Source organism: Pteropus alecto, unplaced genomic scaffold (assembly GCF_000325575.1).
Source record: "Pteropus alecto unplaced genomic scaffold, ASM32557v1 scaffold53, whole genome shotgun sequence".
Lineage (NCBI taxonomy): Eukaryota > Metazoa > Chordata > Mammalia > Chiroptera > Pteropodidae > Pteropus > Pteropus alecto.
The window spans coordinates 2,300,070-2,320,092 of NW_006434366.1; the positions used below are offsets into that span (position 1 = coordinate 2,300,070).

Consider the following 20,023-nt stretch of genomic DNA (forward strand, 5'->3'; position numbering starts at 1 on the left):
GGATAAAGGTACTGCCTTGATGGACCTTGAGGGTATTGCACTGAACGAAACGGGTCGGACAGAGAAAAACAAGTATCACATGATTTCGCATATATGTAGAATCTAAAGAACAAAATAAACAACACCAAGGGTGGAAACGAACTCATAGCTACAGAGACTATCTGAGGGCTAGTGAATGGGAGGGGGGTTGTGGGGACGGCAAAAAAAGGCAAAGGGATTAAGGGGTACAAATGGATAGCTGCAGTATAGACATAGAGATGTGGAGTGTAGCATGGGGAAGATGGTTAATAATGTAATAAATATGTAAGGGGGAAGAGGGGTACTAGATTTAGTGGGGTGATCATTTTGCGAGCAATGTGCATCTCTGATCACTATGCCACTTAAAAATGGTTAAAATGGTGAATTTTGCATTATGTATATTTTACCAAAAAGTCTTAGTGTATTTTAAAAATTGGCGGGAGTGGAGGGGGTAGGGTGGGGACAGCAAAAGACAATAAAGCACTCCATGTTGCATAACTACGGAGGAGACCGTGCCATACACGGCAGACCACACCGTGAAGGAGGCTCCCTGGAGTTGGGGGACTTGGCCCTGCAACCCCTACGCCCCCACCGGCGGCAGGCATTGCTAATCAATCACAGACCCTGCTCATCCAGCACCCCGCTGTCAGAATCCTCTCCCACACGAGACCCCAGACAACCCCTGCTGCTTCCTCAGAGCTGATTTATGCGATGCCACGTCATTAGCTCGACGACCTCCTTGAAATAAATCTGACAGCGCTGGGGACGCAGATACTACAGACCCGATCACTCCTTTATTGGAAGGGCTATGCACTGCTGCACCCTACAAGCCTGTGAACCCAAAGAGATTTCAAGTTGAAGATTCAGTTGGTTTTCTTTGATGTCGTAATGGCCCTGAATAAAGCCCCGGGTGTGGCAAATGTGCCAGCGCCAGTACACTTGGATGATGCGGACCGCGTGGAGCAAACGGCAGTAACGAAGGCGGATGCGCCACATGCGGACCCAGGACTGGAGCCTGACCGCGGCCCATTCGTCCCGTGTATACGAATCTAGAGTCTCGCGCCGCCTCTTCTCCAGCCGTCTCGCCTGCATCTGCCTCCACCAGCGCTGAATGATGCAGGCCCTGAGCGCCGCGTGCAGCAGCGTCCGGCGCACCAGGGTACCCCGCCACCAGGCCTGGATGAACACTGCCGCCTCCTCTTGCGTCATGGTGATCTTAACTCCCTTGGAGCCTTGTAAGAGAAAAAGGGACACTTAGGAAGCGCATACATTTCGGCCAGAAAGGGGCCCGGATCCTCCACCGTTATCACCCCTTCATCTGTTCAGGAGAGCTGTTGGCAACGGCTGCAAGCGTCCTGCTTATGCCATTCTCTACCTAATGGACGCGGACACGTCATCTGGCCCTCTGAGTCCCGGGGTCTCCATCTGTAAAGTGGAGGGACACCTGCCCCTGCAACCTCACCTGGGTCCACGTGGACTTCGCTGGCCATTCTAGAGCAAGGTACACACCATTATCTAGAGGTGAGACAGATACACGTTTCACCCGGATCTGACCGCCTACCTGAGATCCATGTCACTTCTCTCCCGGCCCCTCCCATCTTCTGGAAAAGTACCGCCCTTCCCCCCACCCCTTGCCTCTGACTTCAGGTTAAACCTGCGACCAGCTGTGTCCCCTCTGCCTCACCAAAATATTACAAAGTTCCTCAACTTCATGCACTTGAATAAGAGCTTAAACACCAGTTCACACATACATCGGCACAGTTACACACACACACACACACACACACACACACGCACACACACTGCTAGAGCTAGTCTTCCTGTACATTGGCCTCTGTGTTCCCTAAACACAGTCCCCACCTTGTGGCTCCCAACCCCGTGGGGTCTGGGTTCACACTCTTTGGCCCCCTACTTGGCACCGTCCACACACCTTGGCCAGACCCACATCTCTCAGGCCGAGGAGGAGCCGGGGAAAGAGCAGCCGGGAGGGAGTCAGTCAGTCTCTGCTCATTCCGGCTCTGTGTCTGGTGGTCCTTCAGCCCAATTTGCCTGGCACACCCTGGGTTTCCACCTCTTGTCCTGGTATAATGTTAAGGCCGCTTTGACTCACTGAAGCATCTCTAGACAATAAACAGCATGGCCACAGCCCTCTGGGCCACTCCACTGGACCGCAAGGGTCAGAGAAGTCACGAGTCAAGGCTCTCCCCAAGAGCAGAGTCTGGCCCCGTCTACCCACGGAGGGTGGGGAGGGCAGCGGCTCTGGCGTGGGTGGAGTCACTCCTCGTTTTTGCTCCTTCCGGCTCTGTGCCATCAACGTGATTTCATCATTCTCTCTGAGTATAATTGGGAAGGTTTGCTATCCCTGTGTAATCAGAATCTAGAGAGAAAAACGTGGGAGAAAGTCAAAGTGCTCTCCCACCACAAGGTACACACTCGGCTTCCTGGCCTCTCCTCGAACCGCAGACGCGGATGCGGGATCCCATCCTGAAGGAACTATGGGAAACGTGCTGCCCTCGCAGAAAGCCCGGGTGGATCCGTCTCTTACAAAACATCAAATGCCCATGACCGGGGGTGGGTGGTCAAAGCCCCTCAGCTCTGCACTAAATTACCCATGGTTAGGGGCTAGATGTTCCCATCGCTCTCGGGTCCATGCTCCTCGGGCCACAGCTCTGGAAGCGAGAGAGGAGGAGGGGAGAACCATGATGTCATAAGGGCACCTGTGACTCAGGCACCGGGACTTCTCCCAACAGTAGAACTCCTTCTAAGGAAAACCCAGGAGACCTGTCCCTTCTTTCCTGCCAGGAGGGCCAGAGTTCTGGCTACAAAGAAGGCCCCAAATACTGATCCATTGACCACAAACGCATACAGCGATACTCATGAATGCCTGCCAGGTATTCGCTGAATGAATTTCAATTCATTTAAACAATGGCGAACCCAATAACAACGGGAAAGAATGAGCATGCGCTCTGGGTACTGATTTAGAAGGGTGTACAAGATGAGCAAGTTCATCAGATCAGGATGATATACTTATACACATGTGTTGTAAAGGCATTATTTTTAAAGAGGTTAGGAGTTAGGAAAATATACATGAAAATTAGCGATAGTCATCTGGGATGAGGCTGGTGGGATTGGAACAGAGTAAATGGCCTTGAGGCTGAACCTCCTACGTCTGGCCTCTCTGTAGGCCCCCTAGTTATCGGGCCCCTGGGAGAGCAGGACCCACACAGGCCAGAAAACCCAGAAAGCCCCCAGGACCAGCCAGGACCCCCAGCTCAGGCTCAAGTGGCCTCTGCCTGCTCCTGGCCTCTGACCCACCTGGTCATCATAAGCCTGGTCCCTTCTCAGCATCACAGCCCCAGAGGTTACAATGAATGCAATGTGTAGAGTGGGTCTGGGGGAGGCCAGTGTGGAGCTCTGGGGGTGGGTGTCAGTATGAAGTTAACTGGGTGAGGGGGTGGGGGAGACGGGAGTAAACTAAAGAACGGGGGAAAGAACGGGGTATGACTCAAGGACAGCGAAGGCGCAAGGAGCGTCAGTTTGAAGACAAAGGAGTTGGCCGGGCCCGGGGCGACGCGCAGGCCCTGGTCACCACGTTCTGCCGTCCGTGGCTCTAGCCGTGGCGTAATGGCGTTCGCCCACTTTGCAGATGAGGACACTGAGGCGCAGAAACCGCACGTGGCCTGTGCTGGTCTCAGAGCTCATCAGTCTCGGAGCCAACATTGGGTCTCGGCTCCGCTCTGAGCTGCTGTGCCATGTGGCCTCCAGCATCAGCCTGCTCTTCCGGTGCTTCTGATTCTCGCTGTTTCTAGACAATATCCAAGAAACCTCCACCCCGAATCTTTAAAACTCAGCTAAGCCAAAGGCGCCAGACTCTGACGAGGGCACCCTGTGTGAATCCACATGCTGCAGGAAGGACAGCCAGCATCAGCGGTGGTGGCCTGGACGTTGGGGTGGGACCTGCATGGGAACTTTGTGGATAATGGAACGCTCCGTATTTCGATTGTCATGGTGGTCACACAGGTGTGTAAACTTGTCCAAAAAAAAAAATGTACACCTGAAATAGATACAAATGATCATATATACGCAAATTATACCTCAATAAAAGTTGATTTCGATACCATAATCCATGCTGGCTATAATGCAGAGAGCCTCGTGCCGACGAGCGTGTTTGAGGTGGTGGTGGGGGTGGGGTTCAGGTCTCTGTGCTCCCAGGGAGCACCCCACCCATGGAGCCCAGGGGAACAAAGGGGCTGGGGCCCCGGATGGAGGGGACTCACACAGGAAAGAGGCCTTGGGCCGGGGTGTCAGTGGATGTGGTGATCCTAAGGACAGTGACGGTACTAGAGCCTTGAGTGCCACCAGGGCCAGCTCAGACTCAAGCCAACGAGGCTGAGGAGCCCCAGGGCTCAGGGGCAGGGGGGCAGCACCACCCGAGGGGCGGATTTGAGCGTGTGCTGGGTAAGGGGCCTGGGGAGAGCATGATTGGCGCCCCCTGGCATGAGAGACACAGCGCAGGGAACGAGACATGAGCACCCCTCTGGGGACCTCTGGGGCGATTCCTGGGCACGGCAGGACCAGCATTCCGCGGTCTCTCTCCATGCTCCCGCCCCACGCACACCGGCCAGTCTCCACCGCCTCCGCCAGAGTCTCCCCGCAGAGGTTCTCTGCAGACTCCTTCTACCGAGGGGAGGGCGGGGGGCGGAGAAGACAGGAGGGTCAGTGGGGCTCTGAATGTGCTCCCAGCCCGGAGCCTACAGGTCCGTGGGGAGTGAGCCGTGCTGGGATGGCCCCTGCCTTCGTCATTTCTTCTGCCTCCAGCCACACTGGGGCTAGGTAACCCCCGTGTGCAGACCCTAACACGGCTGTCCTCTCGGCAGCCTCCCAAGGGGGCACTCGGTGGATCTGCGTCCTGAGAAATCCCGAACCCCCTTATGGATCTCGCTGCAGCCCTCATCGGACCCTATTGTAGTCTCCCGTTTGCTCCCTGGTTGCTGGAGGGCAGAGCCTGAGCGTTTCTCACATTTGGGACCTCGAAGTGTGCACAGTATCAGGATGCAGTAGGTAAAAAGTAAGTGTTCATTGAATGAGTAGTGAATGGGTGAAAGAATGGACTACCCACCCCTACCCCACTTCCCTGGGAATGCAAAAGCCCTCAGGGCCCGCAACCCTCTCCTCATTCCTTGGGGCAGAGCCTGCCATGCCCTTCCCTTGTCCCCTCTGCCCCAGTAGAGGTGGGGGTAGCCGTGGGCTAGTGCTGAAAATGCCCAGGTCTGAGAGGAGGCTAGAGCATTTGGGGGCTGGAAGAGAAGGAAAGGCACGGGAGGGAGAAGGGGAGACAGAGTGTGACTTTCCGGACGGCCCGCCTGGAAGCCTGAATCCTCAGGCTGCGCCACCGAAGGGTCTCGTTGCTGCCTCTTCTGCCCACTGTCTGTCCACTGCTCAGGCCAGGAGGTCCTGGCCGGTGGATTTTGAGAATGAGTCCAAGACCCCTTCGTGGTCCAGCTGGGATCCTTGCCCCAGAACTGTGTCACCCACAAAAGACCCTTTCTCTGCCCTTCCTAGTGGTCCCTAGCCCAAGCCTGACCCCTCCAGGGGTGATCAGGACCTGGGGCCAAAGCAGAACCCCTGAGTTGACCTCACCTGGAGGCCCTGGCCCATGAGACACAGTTGCTTTAACCCTGGGTCTCAGACGTGGGAGCTTGGCAGGGTCTCCATATTGTTTGTTTAGGGTATCGTAGGGTTGAGGAAATTCAGGACCGAAGAGTCCTGAGTGGCTGACAGCCATGACAGTGTCCTGTGGGCCAGACTCTGTCTTACACTGTCTTATATTGGGTCCCCAAAACCGACTCTGAGATGGCACGTTGCATGTGCTTTGTAAGGAAGTGAGGAATACAGTATTGAGCGAAGGGAGGAGCCGGCCTACGGCGTATTTACGGCAGATCTCAGCCGATCCTACAAGGAGTTTGGCAGTGGAGATGGTCCTTCGGAATTGTCCCAAATACGGGCAGGCGGGCCTGGCCTTTGTGTCCAGCTATAGGAGTTCGCCAGGGCTGCTGCCACGAAGTATCATGAAGTGCCTGGCTTAGAGCAGCAGACGTTTGCTGTCTCATGGCTCTGGAGGCTAGAAGTTTAAAGTCAGTGTCTTGGCAGGGCCGTGCTCCCTCTGAAACCCGTGGGGAAGGCTCCATCCTTGCTTCCTTCCAGCTCCTGGTGGCTCGGTGGCAACCTTGGGTGTTGCTTGGCTTACAGACTCATCTCTCCGATCCTTCCTCACGCAGCATTCTCCCCGTGTCCTCACACACATCCCTGTCTGTGTCCAAATCTTCCCTTTTTATAAGGGTCAGGACCCACCCTAAACACCTCATTCTAACTTGACCACATCTGCAAAAACTCCGTTTCCAAGGTACTGGGATTAGGACTTCAACATATCTTTGGGGGCAGGGGACTATTCAGCCCGAGACCCCAATCACAGCCCTGCAGGCTTCCTCTTAGGAGAGGCCATAACCTAGGGGTCAAGTCTCTTCCCTAGCGCCAAAGGCAGTTCCCAGCATGGGACACAGCAATGGCCCAGCAGCAGCCCGTGTTCCCAGCAGCTGTGGAACGAATACAGTACGACACACCCCTTTATGTCCCGCACTGGAGTGACAACCCGCTCTATCCACGAATACAGTACGACACACCCCTTTATGTCCCGCAGATCTACTCGCTCCCCACGGTAAGTGTTTACCTTTTAAAAGTAGCTTCTTCAGGATTCAAGTCGGTCTCGTCTCCCAGGCAAAGGTGAAGAGGACAAACTCCACTCGGTCCCCACTGATGCAATTTACTCTGAGGCCGGCACCCACACTCCGACCCCCACCAAACCTTTCTCAAACCCTCTCACCTTTGACTCTCATTTCTCCCCATCTAGGCAGTTTGCCTGAGGGGGAGCAGCGGTCCAGACCCTCACCCATGAGGGCTCTGATCCTCTGGTTACCATGTACATCTCAGGCCATGGCCGTTTGTCTCCCATGACGCCTGGGCAGCGGAGCCTCGGGTCCTGATGGGAATCACCTGAGCAGCGTTCGTGGCTGTCCCTGACTCTTACTGTGACCTCTGATGACTGCCTTCCCTCCCTAGAAAAGCAGACGGTCCTGCTGCCACAGCGCAGCCCCAGCCGGGCGGTCAGGGTCCATTATTCCTGCCCCTGCGGTGACTCCTTCCCTGACTCGCTTGCTGCTTGGCAAAACTAATCTGAAGCGACCAGGTCTTAGCTATAGCTTTAAGTTTAACGAGACTCTTACTGTGACCACTGATGACTGCCTTCCCTCCCTAGAAAAGCAGACGGAGCCGCGGCTGAATACCCAGGAGAATAGTTGTAAGAAGTGGTCACAGATGCACTACCGTTTTTACACCCTGCTTCTGAGACACATACGTTCTACCTGGTAGGGACTCAGCACCATGTGACGGGCATCGATTTAGGGCTGGGGTTGGCAAACTATAGCCTCTGGGCTAAATCCAGCCAACTGCCCGTTTTTGTTCATCCTGCAAAGAATGGCTTTTACATTTTTCAGTGGTCGAACAAACTCAAAAGCATAATATTTCACGACACATGAAAATGATAAGAAATTCAATTTTCAGTGTTCATAAATAAAATCTTATTGGAAAACAGCCAGCCTGGATGGTTTGCATGCTGTCCGTGGCCACGTTTGCAGGACAATGACAAATGTGAGTGGTTGTGACAGAGACTATATGTGGCACTCGTCATCGTCACTGCTGCTGAGCACACAACATCACACTGGTCCAGCTGTAACTAAACAGTGTTTCGAATGCCACACGCATCGCTGTGCTGTGACTCATTTTTTATGACCAGTACATATCCGTCATGTCAGGGCAAGGAAAGAGGAGGAAGGTAGACTTTACGTGTCGCACTTTTGAGACAATGGCAAAGCGTTGTGTTCGTTAGGCAATGACACCGTAGCTGTGCTGAAAGGTATGAGACCGCTCAGTCTGCGCTGCTCCTAACTCACAGGAAAGCAATGAACATAAAATTCAGAAATGTCAAACCTCAAATCTCATCACAGCAGACTTTCCCCACAAGATAAAAAATGAAAACGAGTCTGCCAGCAGAAGACGTTTCCCCATTGCTCATGTGTTAGCCAAGCAAGAAAAGATGTTTACTAGTGGTGAGTTAATTAAATCATGTTTAATTGTAGCAGCTGAAAAAAAAATGCGTCCCGAGGAAATAAACTTAACCCTATTAGCCTTTCAGTGAGAATAGCTGCTTCAGGCGTTGGTGACATTTGGAACCAAATCAGGAGTCCGTTTAAAACAAGCCAAATGATTTCAAGTGTTTTTCCTTGGCTCTTGATGAGTTGACAGATGCTACCAATACGGTCCAGCTGTTGTTCGTGGAAGGGTGACTGCCAAGCTTGGAGTGACTGAAGAATTTAGGCTCTATGAATAGTCCGTGTGAAACAAATACAAATATTTGTTGAAGAAGTTGAGAAAACACTAATTCAGTGCCCCCGGGAGTGGAATCTGCTAAGATGTGATAAAATTCATCATGGAGAAATCACATGTGGACTGGGGAAAAAAAGCTTAGTTGGACAAATCTACAAAGTTTATGAAAATATAAAGAGCTTAAAGCTTATGGTTATTCACCGTATTATTCATCAGCGTTTCCAGGAAACCGACGAGTCAACCATTCGCCGTTGCTGAAAAGTCCGTGCGTATCCTGCATCAGGCCACTGGCTTCTCTGTCCACACGAAGTGGACGCACAGCCTGAAGCTGCCCATTGAGAAGACTTTTCCTCACCAGCTCCTTCCACAGCTATCCCTGAGTGAGGCTGTGGGTCAGCTGCTCTCTGGGGAGGGCATGCACATACTCGGCTCCACAACCCGTAAGTCAGGCTCAGACATTTCCCTCTATGCCAGGGGGTTCCCTTAAGCCCACAGGTATGAGCTGAGAGGGGATGGCGGCACCACAGCGGTGGCTTGTTGGAGAGTCTGGGTTCCCTGCCTAGGTGGCTGGCTCCTTCGCGTTCCCACTGCCCGTGTCCTTGCTGTCAGAGCTTAGGGAGGAGCGAAGGCAGCTGAAGTGACCGCTCAAAGGCTGACTGACAGCTGCGGGCCGCACTGCTGGGGGAGTCTGGGTGCTGTATCTCCGCATCCGCCACAAGCGAGATCTGTTTAACCAATAAGAGAGTGTTTTTTAATAGGTCATCTATTTACAGTCATCGATTCCTAATATTTGTGGATTTATTGCCATCTTATTTTCTGCTTTAAAACCATCATATTTTCTAAGGGTCTCTTTTTCTTTCTGTCTTTTATTAGATCGAGTTTTCGGTGCGTTTTGAGGTTGGTGTATGTTTTCCCTTCTACCGTTTTAGAAACTGTGGCAGACGCTGTGAGTTGCTTACCCATATCCACACCCCACGTCTTCCTCACCGAAAGGACACCGATTTTATCGGCCTTGACATTTCTCAGTCTCCCTTGCAGCTAGAGTGGTTACGTGGTACCCGTTGGTCAACGAGATGTCACTGGATGGGTCTTTCAGGACGATCTTATAGGACTCAAGTGGGTCCTTTTTGCCATCTTGCCTTAACTTTTCCCCTGAAATGTGGTCGTGATGGCCGGCACTCTGATGACTGCGTTGAGAGCAAGGACAAGGGTTATCTCCTTAAGAGGGTGAGGGACGGGGCTGGGAAAACGGCAGCTTATTTCCATGATAGCATCACGTAGCTGCCACAGCAGGCCTGGGCTGTGTGTGCTCTCAGACTTAACTCCGTGTGATGTCAAAACGGATCTCTAATTTTTTGGACTCACTGTATTTTCGATTCGTTTTACCTGAACAGAATGTCTAATCTATATAGAAGTTACACATCTTATTCCTTTCCTTTCTAGAACTCACTTAAATTTTCACGCATATTTTATTTTACATGGTAGAGTTCTTGGAGCAAATCGATATCTATCTCTTCTAAAATCAGGTAAGAACTTTAGACCAATTTTCTCTTCTCCACCCACTGCCTCCAGCAACCTCTCACATTGGTCTCCTCTGAGATAGATGACATATTGTTATAGAAATGTACGTATTTTTTCTAGGAAAATCTCGTTCGCCTCCCTCCTTGCTGCCGAGAAAACTGACATCAATCTGAAACATTCCTTGGTGGGAAGCTTTGTTAATTTTTTTTCCCCCTCTGTTTGGAGTGATGTCTGTTTTCCTTCACCTTTGGGGGGCAACTGCTTCTCTTTAAGCTCTGGGCAACTCGCTAATGCTTCGAGACTTTCTGCACCCCGCGTCTGTACTTCCTTTCTCGGGAACACTGATTCAACCGTGACCGGAACTTTCTGGATCAATGCGCTGTTCTTTTTATTTTTATTTTTTTTTTAACCTTGTCGTTTTTCTGCCCTTTTGTGCTGCATTCCAGGAGGGCTCCTCACATCCAACTTTCCACTCACTCATCTGTACTTCGGTTACTTCCCTTCTGCTATTCATCCCATCTATCAAGTTTTAATTTTAACATTGTTCCTTTCTAAGATTTATAAGTGGCTATTTTTAATAGCAGGGTGTTCTTTCATGGCTAGGATGTCTCCTCCCACCCATGGAGAACATTGATTTCACTTCTTTCAATTGCCTTCTCGGTCTTGACCGCCGCGTCTCTGCTTGTTGAGTTTAGGGGCGCTTTTTCACGCCGTTTTCCTTCAAAGCTTGGGGATTCATGGCTGGGAGTTCATCTTTGTTTTGAAATATCCTCTTTGCCTGTTGATTTGTGTCATGTCGCTGACTCCACAGATTGCAGGGGAGATGTGGGCTGTCAGTAGATGGTCTCCTGGGCAGGGGTCTTTCTGTGCAAGAGGGTCACATGATACCCAGCCCTGCCTCTCCTCCAAGTTCAGTCACAGCTCCTCCCTGGAGACAGGGCCTCTCTCTCGCCAGCTGCATGGCTCAGCTGGAGAGTCGGCTGCTCTTCACGTAAGTATATTCCTCCCAGGCCCCGTGGTAGCCCATGGCCCGTGCCTTCCTGGACCGGCTGGCTGCCTGCAAGCCGGGAGGGAGGCTGCATGTCCACCCTCCAAGATTTTTTAGAGCTCTGATTTTCAGTTTTTTCGCATCTTCTTTTAAAAAGAGTCCACATGACTTCTGTCCACTGAAGTTCCTAATTTTTTAAGTTCTATTAGAGATTTTAAAAATATATAAATGTACTCCTTTATTCCTATGAATTTATAGTGACAGAGAAAGACCCAAGCCTGTGCTCAAACATTTTGACCCATTTTCTCAGAACGTTTTCTGAGTTTTCTTTGTGGTCATGTGTCCTAGAGATTTGGGGTGAAAACATGAAAACAGATTTTAGCCAGTGACTGAACATTTTCTTCTGCAGATAGCTTGTCTTTATTTTTTTAGTTGAAAACTTAGTTTCCTCTTCAACTTCATTTCCCTCCCTTCCCTTCCTGAACAATTCATTTTGAAAGCCTTTAGCCTCATTAGGCTGGACAGTGCATCATAGGTGCACTGTGTGTGTGGGTGGGGGGGGGCTAGGCACCATGGCACAGTGTGGGGTGTGGATCCTGAGGGTGAGGAAGATGTTGACATCAGAGGTCTTCCAGGCGCAGAACCCTGACGAGGGAGAAGTCCACGCAGGGGCCTGCTGGCACTGAGTCAGAGCCCAGGTGGGATTAAGAGGGGGTCCAAGGTCATGGCGGTAAGGGGCATCGCAGGGTGAGGGCATCCTTGGTGCTAACGTCATAACCTGAGCACAGCAAGAACATCTGCAGAGGGCACCCTGACATGTCGTGTCAGCCCAAGCTGGGTGACGGCAGCATTCACACGGGACAGTGACCAATATGGGGAGCGGGAGCCTGAGCTACATGAAGAGGGTGATGGCCCAACAGGGTGTCAGAGCTCAAGCAGGGTGGGGACAGTGTCTGCGTGGGAAAGAGGCCAGTAGCAGCCATGAAAGATTAGTTAACATACAGGAGGGATCAAATAAGAACACTTATTAAGGATAATGAGAGAAAACTTATTAAGAATCATTTCTTAATCCTGGAAATAGGAGATAGAAATATAAAAACTTTGATTTTAGATTGAGATTGAAGTCTCAGTGTGAACTCATCCATTTTAATACAGATCGGTGATAGGTATAAGTGTGTGTGCTTGTGTGTATGCGACACAGATAGTCCCTGCCCCTGTCCACTGAGAGGGCCTGGGGCCAGCAGCACCCCAGTGATGATGAGCACACCCTGCTGTGCACGGTGGGCGACCACTCCACCCCGAATTTTGCTGTTTCTCCTTGGCCGCCAGTTTTTAAGGTTTGTAGGTGCAGCCCCCTTTCCTCATTTTGTTGCTGGTGCTGAATTTGTACGGTATTTGATGTTCACATTGAAAAGCGGGGATCATCAGCCCAACTTCACAGCTCAGGAGGCTGGGGCCGAGGGGAGGGAAAATGGCACGTCCAAGGCCACATGACAGCGGGGGCGGGGAGGGGGGCGGGGGCGGGGACAGGGGTCTGACCGCAGCCGGCCTGGCTCCACAGTCCTTGTTCTTTATTCCGAGAGACCAAACAGGAGAGAGAAAGGGAGGCAAGGAGAGGAGACAGGAGAGACCAGGACCTGAGTGTGACACAGACAGGGCAGGACATAGAGCTCACGCCCCAGTGCAAGACAGAGAGCTGGAGCCCGAGACCTCTGGGCTGCATCTCAGAACCTCTGCCAGTGAGCTGAGGGACCAGCCCGTCAGGGCAGCATAGGTGGAACAGTGCCTGAAAAAAGGCTTCTGAGCTGGCAACGTTGATGGAGATTAGCCCAAGATCCCAGATCCCTCTCTGTCTTCGGGGGACCATGGGAAGGCGGTGCCCAGATGGGCAGAAGGGCAGCCTGACCTTGACCTCTTAATTGGCCCTTTATCATCACTTAGGCCCCGATCCCACCGCAGGTGGCAGCTTTTCACAGGAAGGGACTGTCAGAGGTCCCTGCCACCTATCGATCTGGAGCGGTGTGTCTCTTCCTTCAGTCTCTCCTTACCCGGAATGTAGGGAGGCCGGTTTACAAATCAACAGGAGCCAGGATCCCAGAGCTTGGGGAGGGTGGGCTCTTCTCAATCATGGGCAACTAGACGTACGTGGGTGAATTCCTGGCAAATGTGCTGCGTTTGCCCGTCACCTGCCCCTAAGACTTCCATTATCCACAACCTTGGAGAGAGGCACCATTTACCTGGACCAAACATGAGTGATGCTCCCTGAGTTGGCCACATGGCGGATCTGTACCCCTGACTTTCCTGCCTAAGGCAGGCATGGCCAAACAGTCTCTGCTCAGTCTGGACAAGGGCTCAGAATCCTTGTCCTCAGATAACCTCAGGGCCTCAGACAACCCCTGCCAACTCCTCAGAGCTGGCACCTGGGATACTAAGCATCTGCCGTCATTTGCCCTGACCCCCTGGAGCTTGTCCAACAGAGAGAGGCTGGGAGAAGACCACTTCACTACTTTGTTGGGAGGGGAATACACTCCGTCACAATGCAAGGCCCCGAGCCCAGCAGGATCTCTATCTCAAGATGCAGCTGGTCGGCCGTGACTCTGTACTGGCCCTTGATGAAACCGCGGGAAGTGCAGGAGTGGCACCTCCAGTAGGTCTGGATGATGCGGACCGCGTGGAGCAGGCGGCAGTAGCGCAGACGGATGCGCCACATGCGGACCCAGGACTGCAGCTTGACTGCTGCCCACTCCCTCCGCGTGAAGGTCTCCAGCGCCGCCCGCCGCCTCTTCTGCTGCGCCTCCAGCATGATCTGCCTCCACCAGCGCTGGATGACGAGGACCCTGAGCGCCGCGTGCAGCAGCGTCCGGCGCACCAGGGTACCCCGCCACCAGGCCTGGATCTTCACGACTTCCGGCTTACTAGTGGGCGGCACATTTCGGTTTTCTGGGATCTTGCAAGAAAAAAAAAAAAAAAGACATTCAGAGAATGGTCCCCCACCCACTTCAGCCCCAGGTTTCGCCAGGAAGGGACCCTGAGTCCCCTTCGACAATCACCCCTTATTCTAAACCTCAGGAACCCTGGGCGGGACACCGGCTGGAACCAGAAGACCTGGTAGGTGTCCTCTCTGTCCTGTCTCTGTCCCTCCCTGGCTAATGGACATGGACATATCACACTGACCTCTGAATCTCAGAGTCCCTCTCTGTAAAATGGGAGCATATCTGCCCTGGCTCCCCAGTTTTACATGGAACGAGTTGGCCAGCATAGAGCAAAAACTTCATAATCTATGGGTCAAAGGATGGCCAAGTTTACCTAACCAAGATCCATGACCCTTCCCTTCGGACCCCACCCACCCGGTTGAGAAGCAGCATCTTTTGTTAATCCCGCCCGTTCATCTTCGACTCCAGCTCCAGTCCACAACATGCTCTCTCCCTCTGCATGTCATAGTACTAAAAGTTTCTTCCACCCCACAAAGTTCTGTCGCTCCTCTCTCTCACCCATCTCCACTTCTCTTGACTTGCACACTTTAAATCTTAAGTAACAATCAAACATACATGCACAAGCTCACACACACACACACACACACACACACACACACAAACACAGGCACACAGACACACAGACACATACACCGTTGATGAAGCCCAGCCTCCCATATGTTGGCCGCTCCATTCCACAAACATGGCCCCCACATTCCCAGCCCCAGCCCTGCGTGTCTGGGAGGGTCATACTTCTCTGGGTGCATTATCTGCTCTCTTCACCTCAACTTTATTCACATTGTTAGCCTGAAAAAGAAATGGGGAAAGAAGACAGGCAAGAATGAGCTCATTCCTGTTCTTAGCTCTGGACCATGCAAAAGACACCAACCATGAGCACTAGGACACAAGGACCGAAGGCATCCAAGTCAGGGCCCCTCCTTACCTCTACCTCCTCCTTCGAGATCGGCGGTGCTGAGGTTGACTCGGCCAGCTCCGTTCCCAGCTGAGGCTCATTTTCAGTGTGTGCACTAATATTTTCAGGCTGGCCCGCCTCCTGCAATCAGGAGTTAAGGGAAAGGCGAGAATGAGGGTGCTCTCCCTCCCTCTCCATTCGGTATCCCACACATCCCCAGCTTCCAGGGATTCTCAGAGTAATCAGATGTCGAGGGGGCCCCTCGTCTGAGAGATCGGTGGGGACATCCCCGAAGAGCCTGGGATGTCCGTCTCTCGCTCACCATTGGTCCCACATGGATTGGGTGTAGATGGTTCAAATCCCCTCAGGTCTGTGTTGCTCTAGCCATGGCATGGGTAGAAAGAGGGAAATGGGGAGACCCGTGATGTCATAAGGGCAGTTATGACTCAGGAACCAGGATGGCTCCCAATACCTGAGGCTTCTCCAAGGAAGAGACAAAAGTCTGTGCATTTTTTTTCTTCCGGAAATGGCCAAAGCCCTGACTACAAAAACAACATACTGTCCCATTCATGTAAAGGTGTATAAAGATGGCAATTAGTACTATCTCCAATTAGTAAAATTGTGGATTGATTTGATTTATAGTTCATTCAGAGTATAGAAGAGCACATAATTGTTAAAAATAATGAATTTGATCTATGTGTACTGATGAGGAAGTATATCCAAATGTATTTATAAGTGAAAAAGTTGCTGATCGTTATGACCCCATTTAGTAAATAAAACCATCAAGATACATAATGATACATATACGTTGTAAATGCATATAAAGGGGAAGAAGGGTACATACACCAAGCTGCTACCAATGATTACCTTAGGAGAGAAGAGTCTAATTGCTTACCCATCCCAACAATGACCAGGGAACTCTGTGAGGTCCCCAGGATGAGCTGGGGCCTCCATCTCAGGTTCCAAAGGGCTCCACTGCTCTCCTGTCTTCTTCTGCCCCTGATGGACTCAAGGCCACAATCAGATGGGTGAAGGGCAGCCACTGCGGAAGTTCTTTGCTCTGTTCTTAGCTCTGACATACGCAAAAGACACTAGTCACAGGCCCCCAGATATTAGCTGGGGACCTCCCCACCTCTGCCTGCTTCGGTCCTCTGAAGACCCACCTGTGAGGCAACTTCATGGCAATCACAGAACAAAAATCAGATACGCAAAAGATAAAAGATGAAGGAAAGGAATGAAAGCATGCCGCTACAGAAAAACATACTTCCACAAAGGAAGACAGCACGAGAGGAAGAGAGGGTCTACAAAACAGCCACAAAATAACAAGATGGCATCAGAACGTCCTTCCCTACCGATAAGTACTTTAAATGTAAATGGATTAAATTCTCCAATTCAAATACATAGAGTGGCTAAAGGAATTATGAAAAAAACACAACGACTCTATGCTGCCTGCCATTCAGCTTTAAGGACACACACAGACTGTCAATGAAGGGATGGGAAAATATATCCCATGCAAATGGAAACCAAAAGAGAGCGTGAGTAGCTATATTTATAACAGACAAAATAGACTACAAGTAAAAAACTAACAAGATGCAAAGGTCTTTCTATAATGATAAAGGGGTCAATTCATCAAGAGGCTATAATGATTTGCAGATATACACAATCAGTATCGGAGCACCTAAATATATTAAGCAACTACTAACGGATCTGAAGGGAGACATAAACGATGATACGGTAACAGTAGGAGACTTCAACACCCTCCTTTCAACTACAGATAGATTCTTTAGACAGAAGATTAATAAGGAAAAATTGGACTTCAACCAAATATACCTAAGATATATACAGAATACTTAATCCAACAGTCCCAGAATATACATTCTTCTCAAGTACACATAGAACATTCTCCAGAAGAGATCATATGTTAGGTCACAAAATGGGTGTTAATGAATTTAAGATTTAAATCATACTAAGTATCTTTTCTGATAATGATATGAAACTAGAAACCAATAATAAAAGGAAAACTAAAAAGATCACAGATATGTGGGAACTAAACATATACTTCTGAACAAGTGAATCGAAGAAAACTGAAAAGGAAAATTACAAAATATCTTGAAACAAAAATAGAACCTCAATATACCAAAACTTATGGAATACAGCAAAAGCAGTTCTCAAAGAGAATTTTATAGCAATAAATGAATACGTTAAGAAAAAATATTTCAAATAAATAACCTAACTTTACACCTCAAAAACTAGAAATAAAATGAAACCCAAAGTTAACAGAAAGAAGGAAATAAAAAAGATTAGAGCAGAAAAAGATAAACTGGAGACCACAAAAATAGAAAATATTCATAAAATTAAGATAAACAACATTGACAAACCTTTAATTAGACTAAGAAAAAGACTCAAATAAATAAAAAATGAAAGAAGGCACATGACAACTGATACCACGGAAATACAAAGGAACATAAGAGATTACTATAGACAACTAAATGCCAATGAGTTGATAACCAGAAAAATTGGATGAATTCCTAGAAGCATATAACCTACCAAGACTGAATCATGATAAAATAGAAAACCTGAACAGAGCAATAGCAAGTAAGGAGATGGAAGTAGTAATTAAAGATCTCCCACCAGGCCAGGACTTGGTGGCTTTACTGGTGAATTCTATGAAACATTTAAAGAAGAATTAATTCTAATCTTTCTCTCAACTCCCCCGAAAAATTAAAGAGGTGGGAATACTTTCAAACTCATTTCATAAAAACAGCATTACCCTGATACTAAGGCCAGATAAGGACAGTATAAGAAAAGGAAATGACAGGCCAATATCCCTGAAGAACGTAGATATAAACGTTCTTAACAAAGTACTAGCAAACCAAATTCAACAGCAAATTATAAGGATCATACACCAAGAGCAGATGAGATTTATCCATGGGATGCAAGGACAGTTCAACATACTCGAATCAATAAACATGATATCCCACATTTGCAAAACGAAGGATAAAATTCACATGGTCATCTCAATAGATACAGAGAAAGCATTTGACAAAATTCAAAATCTTTTCATGATAAAAACTCAACAAATTTGGTAGCTAAGAAATAAACCTCAACATAATAAAGGGCATATATGACAAGTCCACAGATAACATCATACTCAATAGTGAAAAAGTTGAAAGCTTTTCCTCTAAGATCAAGATTAAGACAAGGGTACCCACATTCCCATCCAATGTAGTACTGGAAGTCTTAGCCAGAGCAATTAGGTGAAAAAAATAATAAAAGTCATCCAAATTGGAAAGGAAGAAATAAAGTTATCTCTTTGCAGATAACATGACCCTAAGTAGAGAAAACCCTAAAGACTCCACCAATAAACTGTGAAAAGTAATAAAGAAATTCAGTAAAATTTCAGGTACAAAATAAATATACAAAAATCAGTTGCATTTCTATATACTAACAACAAACTATTGGAAAGAGAAATTACGAAAACAATCCCATTTACAATGACATCAAAAACAATAAAATACTCAGGAGTAAAATTAGCCAAAGAGGTGAAAACTGTAAGTCATCGATAAAAGAAATCGAAGAACATACAAATAAATGAAAAGATGTCCCATGATTCAGAAGAGTTAATATTGTTAAAATGTCCATACCACCCAAATCCATCTATAGATTCAATGCAATCCCTATCAAAATTCCAACGGCATTTCTCACAGAAATAGAAAAACAATCCTCAAATTCATATAGCACCACAAAAGACCCAGAAATAGCCAAAGCAAATTTGAAAAAGCATATAGCACCTCGAAAGACCCAGAAATAGCCAAAGCAAATTTGAAAAAGAACAAAGCTGGAGGCATCACACTTCCTGATTTCAAACCATATTACAAAGCTAGAGTAATCCAAATAGCATGGTACTGACTTAACAAGAGACACATGGATCAATGGAACAGACTTGAGAGTCCAGAAATAAATCTCCACTTATATAGTCAACTAGTATTTGACAAGGGAGCTAAGAATACATCATGGGGCAAGGAGAGTCTCTTCAATAAATGGTGCTGTGGAAACTGGATACTCACAGCAAAAGAATGAAATTGGACCCCCATCTTATACAATCACAGAACCAACTTAAAGTGGATTAAGGACTTAAACATAAGATCTGAAACCATAAAACTCCTAGAAGATACCATAAGAAAAATGTTCCTTGACATTGGTCTTGGCGGTGATTTTCTGGATGACACCAAAAACATAAATAACAAATGCAAAAATCAACAAGTGGTACTACAGCCTATAAAGTGGCAACCCAGTCCCAGCTCAACTGAACTCCTGATTAGCTGAAAAAATGACCTCCTTCAGTCTCTACTGCTTTTATCCAGTGTTTGGCAAACAACTTAAAAAATGAGACACATGAAGGAGGAAAATGTGACATGTAATCAGAAGGAAAAGTCAATAGAAGCAGATCATAGATGACTCATGTTGGAATTAATAGACAAGAGCCTTGAAATAACTAATATGATATAAATATAAATACAATGGACAACGAATTTAGAGGAAGAGGCAGACAAAATAAGTAGGAAAATGGAGGACTTTAGCAGACAAATAGAAACTCAAAAAACAGAATGAAAACTAAGTAAAAATTCTAAAACTGAAAAATATCCAAAATAAATAATTCACTGGATAGGGTACCAAAAGAAAGAATCATTAAACTCAAAGACAGGTCGAAAATTATACAAACGTGAAAATACAAATAAAACCACATATGAGCACAACAGTAAAATTGCTGAAAAAGATTTTTAAAAATCTTTAAAAACCAGAGAAACGGGTTACACTATATCTAGCGGAAGAAGGATTAAAATGACAGATGAGTTGTCACCAGAACAATGGAAGCCAGAAGAAGATAGAGTGACATTGTAAAGTACTAAAGACAGGGCGGGATGGGGCAGGGGCTCCATAGTGTAGTGGTTAGCACATCTGCTTTACACACAGAAGGTTCTGGGTTCGCGCCCCAGGTGGAGCCACGGACCATGCCCTGGGTGTGCCGGGGCGCCGGGCTGCAGCAAGCGTGTTGGAGGAGACACCCACCTTCAGAGATCCAGCTCTTAAGGGGAGACGCAACATCCATAGGTCAGGGGTGGAAGTTGGTGGGTGAGGGGCAATGAAAGGGGGGGTGGGGGAGACATGGTG

The 20,023-nt window shown here is 48.6% G+C and overlaps 2 protein-coding genes across 2 annotated transcripts; both read right to left on the reverse strand.

The window, feature by feature from the left end:
- Positions 1 to 804: 804 nt before the first annotated feature.
- LOC102893236 (IQ domain-containing protein F5) lies at positions 805 to 1,227 on the reverse strand. Its single transcript, XM_015587176.1, has one exon. The coding sequence runs from the start codon at positions 1,225 to 1,227 to the stop codon at positions 805 to 807; it is 423 nt and encodes a 140-aa protein (XP_015442662.1).
- An 11,256-nt stretch (positions 1,228 to 12,483) lies between these two features.
- Positions 12,484 to 15,422, reverse strand: LOC102893484 (IQ domain-containing protein F1). Its single transcript, XM_015587165.2, has 4 exons — positions 15,411 to 15,422; positions 14,882 to 14,992; positions 14,692 to 14,745; positions 12,484 to 13,913 (listed from the first exon to the last, which is right to left on the reverse strand). The coding sequence occupies exons 1-4, from the start codon at positions 15,420 to 15,422 to the stop codon at positions 13,470 to 13,472; spliced, it is 621 nt and encodes a 206-aa protein (XP_015442651.1). The 3' UTR covers positions 12,484 to 13,469.
- Positions 15,423 to 20,023: the final 4,601 nt, after the last annotated feature.

Excerpts from the sequence above, each read along its gene's own strand:
- LOC102893484 (XM_015587165.2), bottom strand. Across the intron at positions 14,746-14,881 it reads TCTCGAAGGAGGAGGTAGAG|GCTAACAATGTGAATAAAGT; the intron begins GTAAGGAGGGGC and ends TTTCTTTTTCAG. Across the intron at positions 13,914-14,691 it reads CAGATAATGCACCCAGAGAA|ATCCCAGAAAACCGAAATGT; the intron begins GTATGACCCTCC and ends TTTTCTTGCAAG.
- LOC102893236 (XM_015587176.1), bottom strand. The coding sequence starts at position 1,227 with ATGACGCAAGAGGAGGCGGCAGTGTTCATCCAGGCCTGGTGGCGGGGT.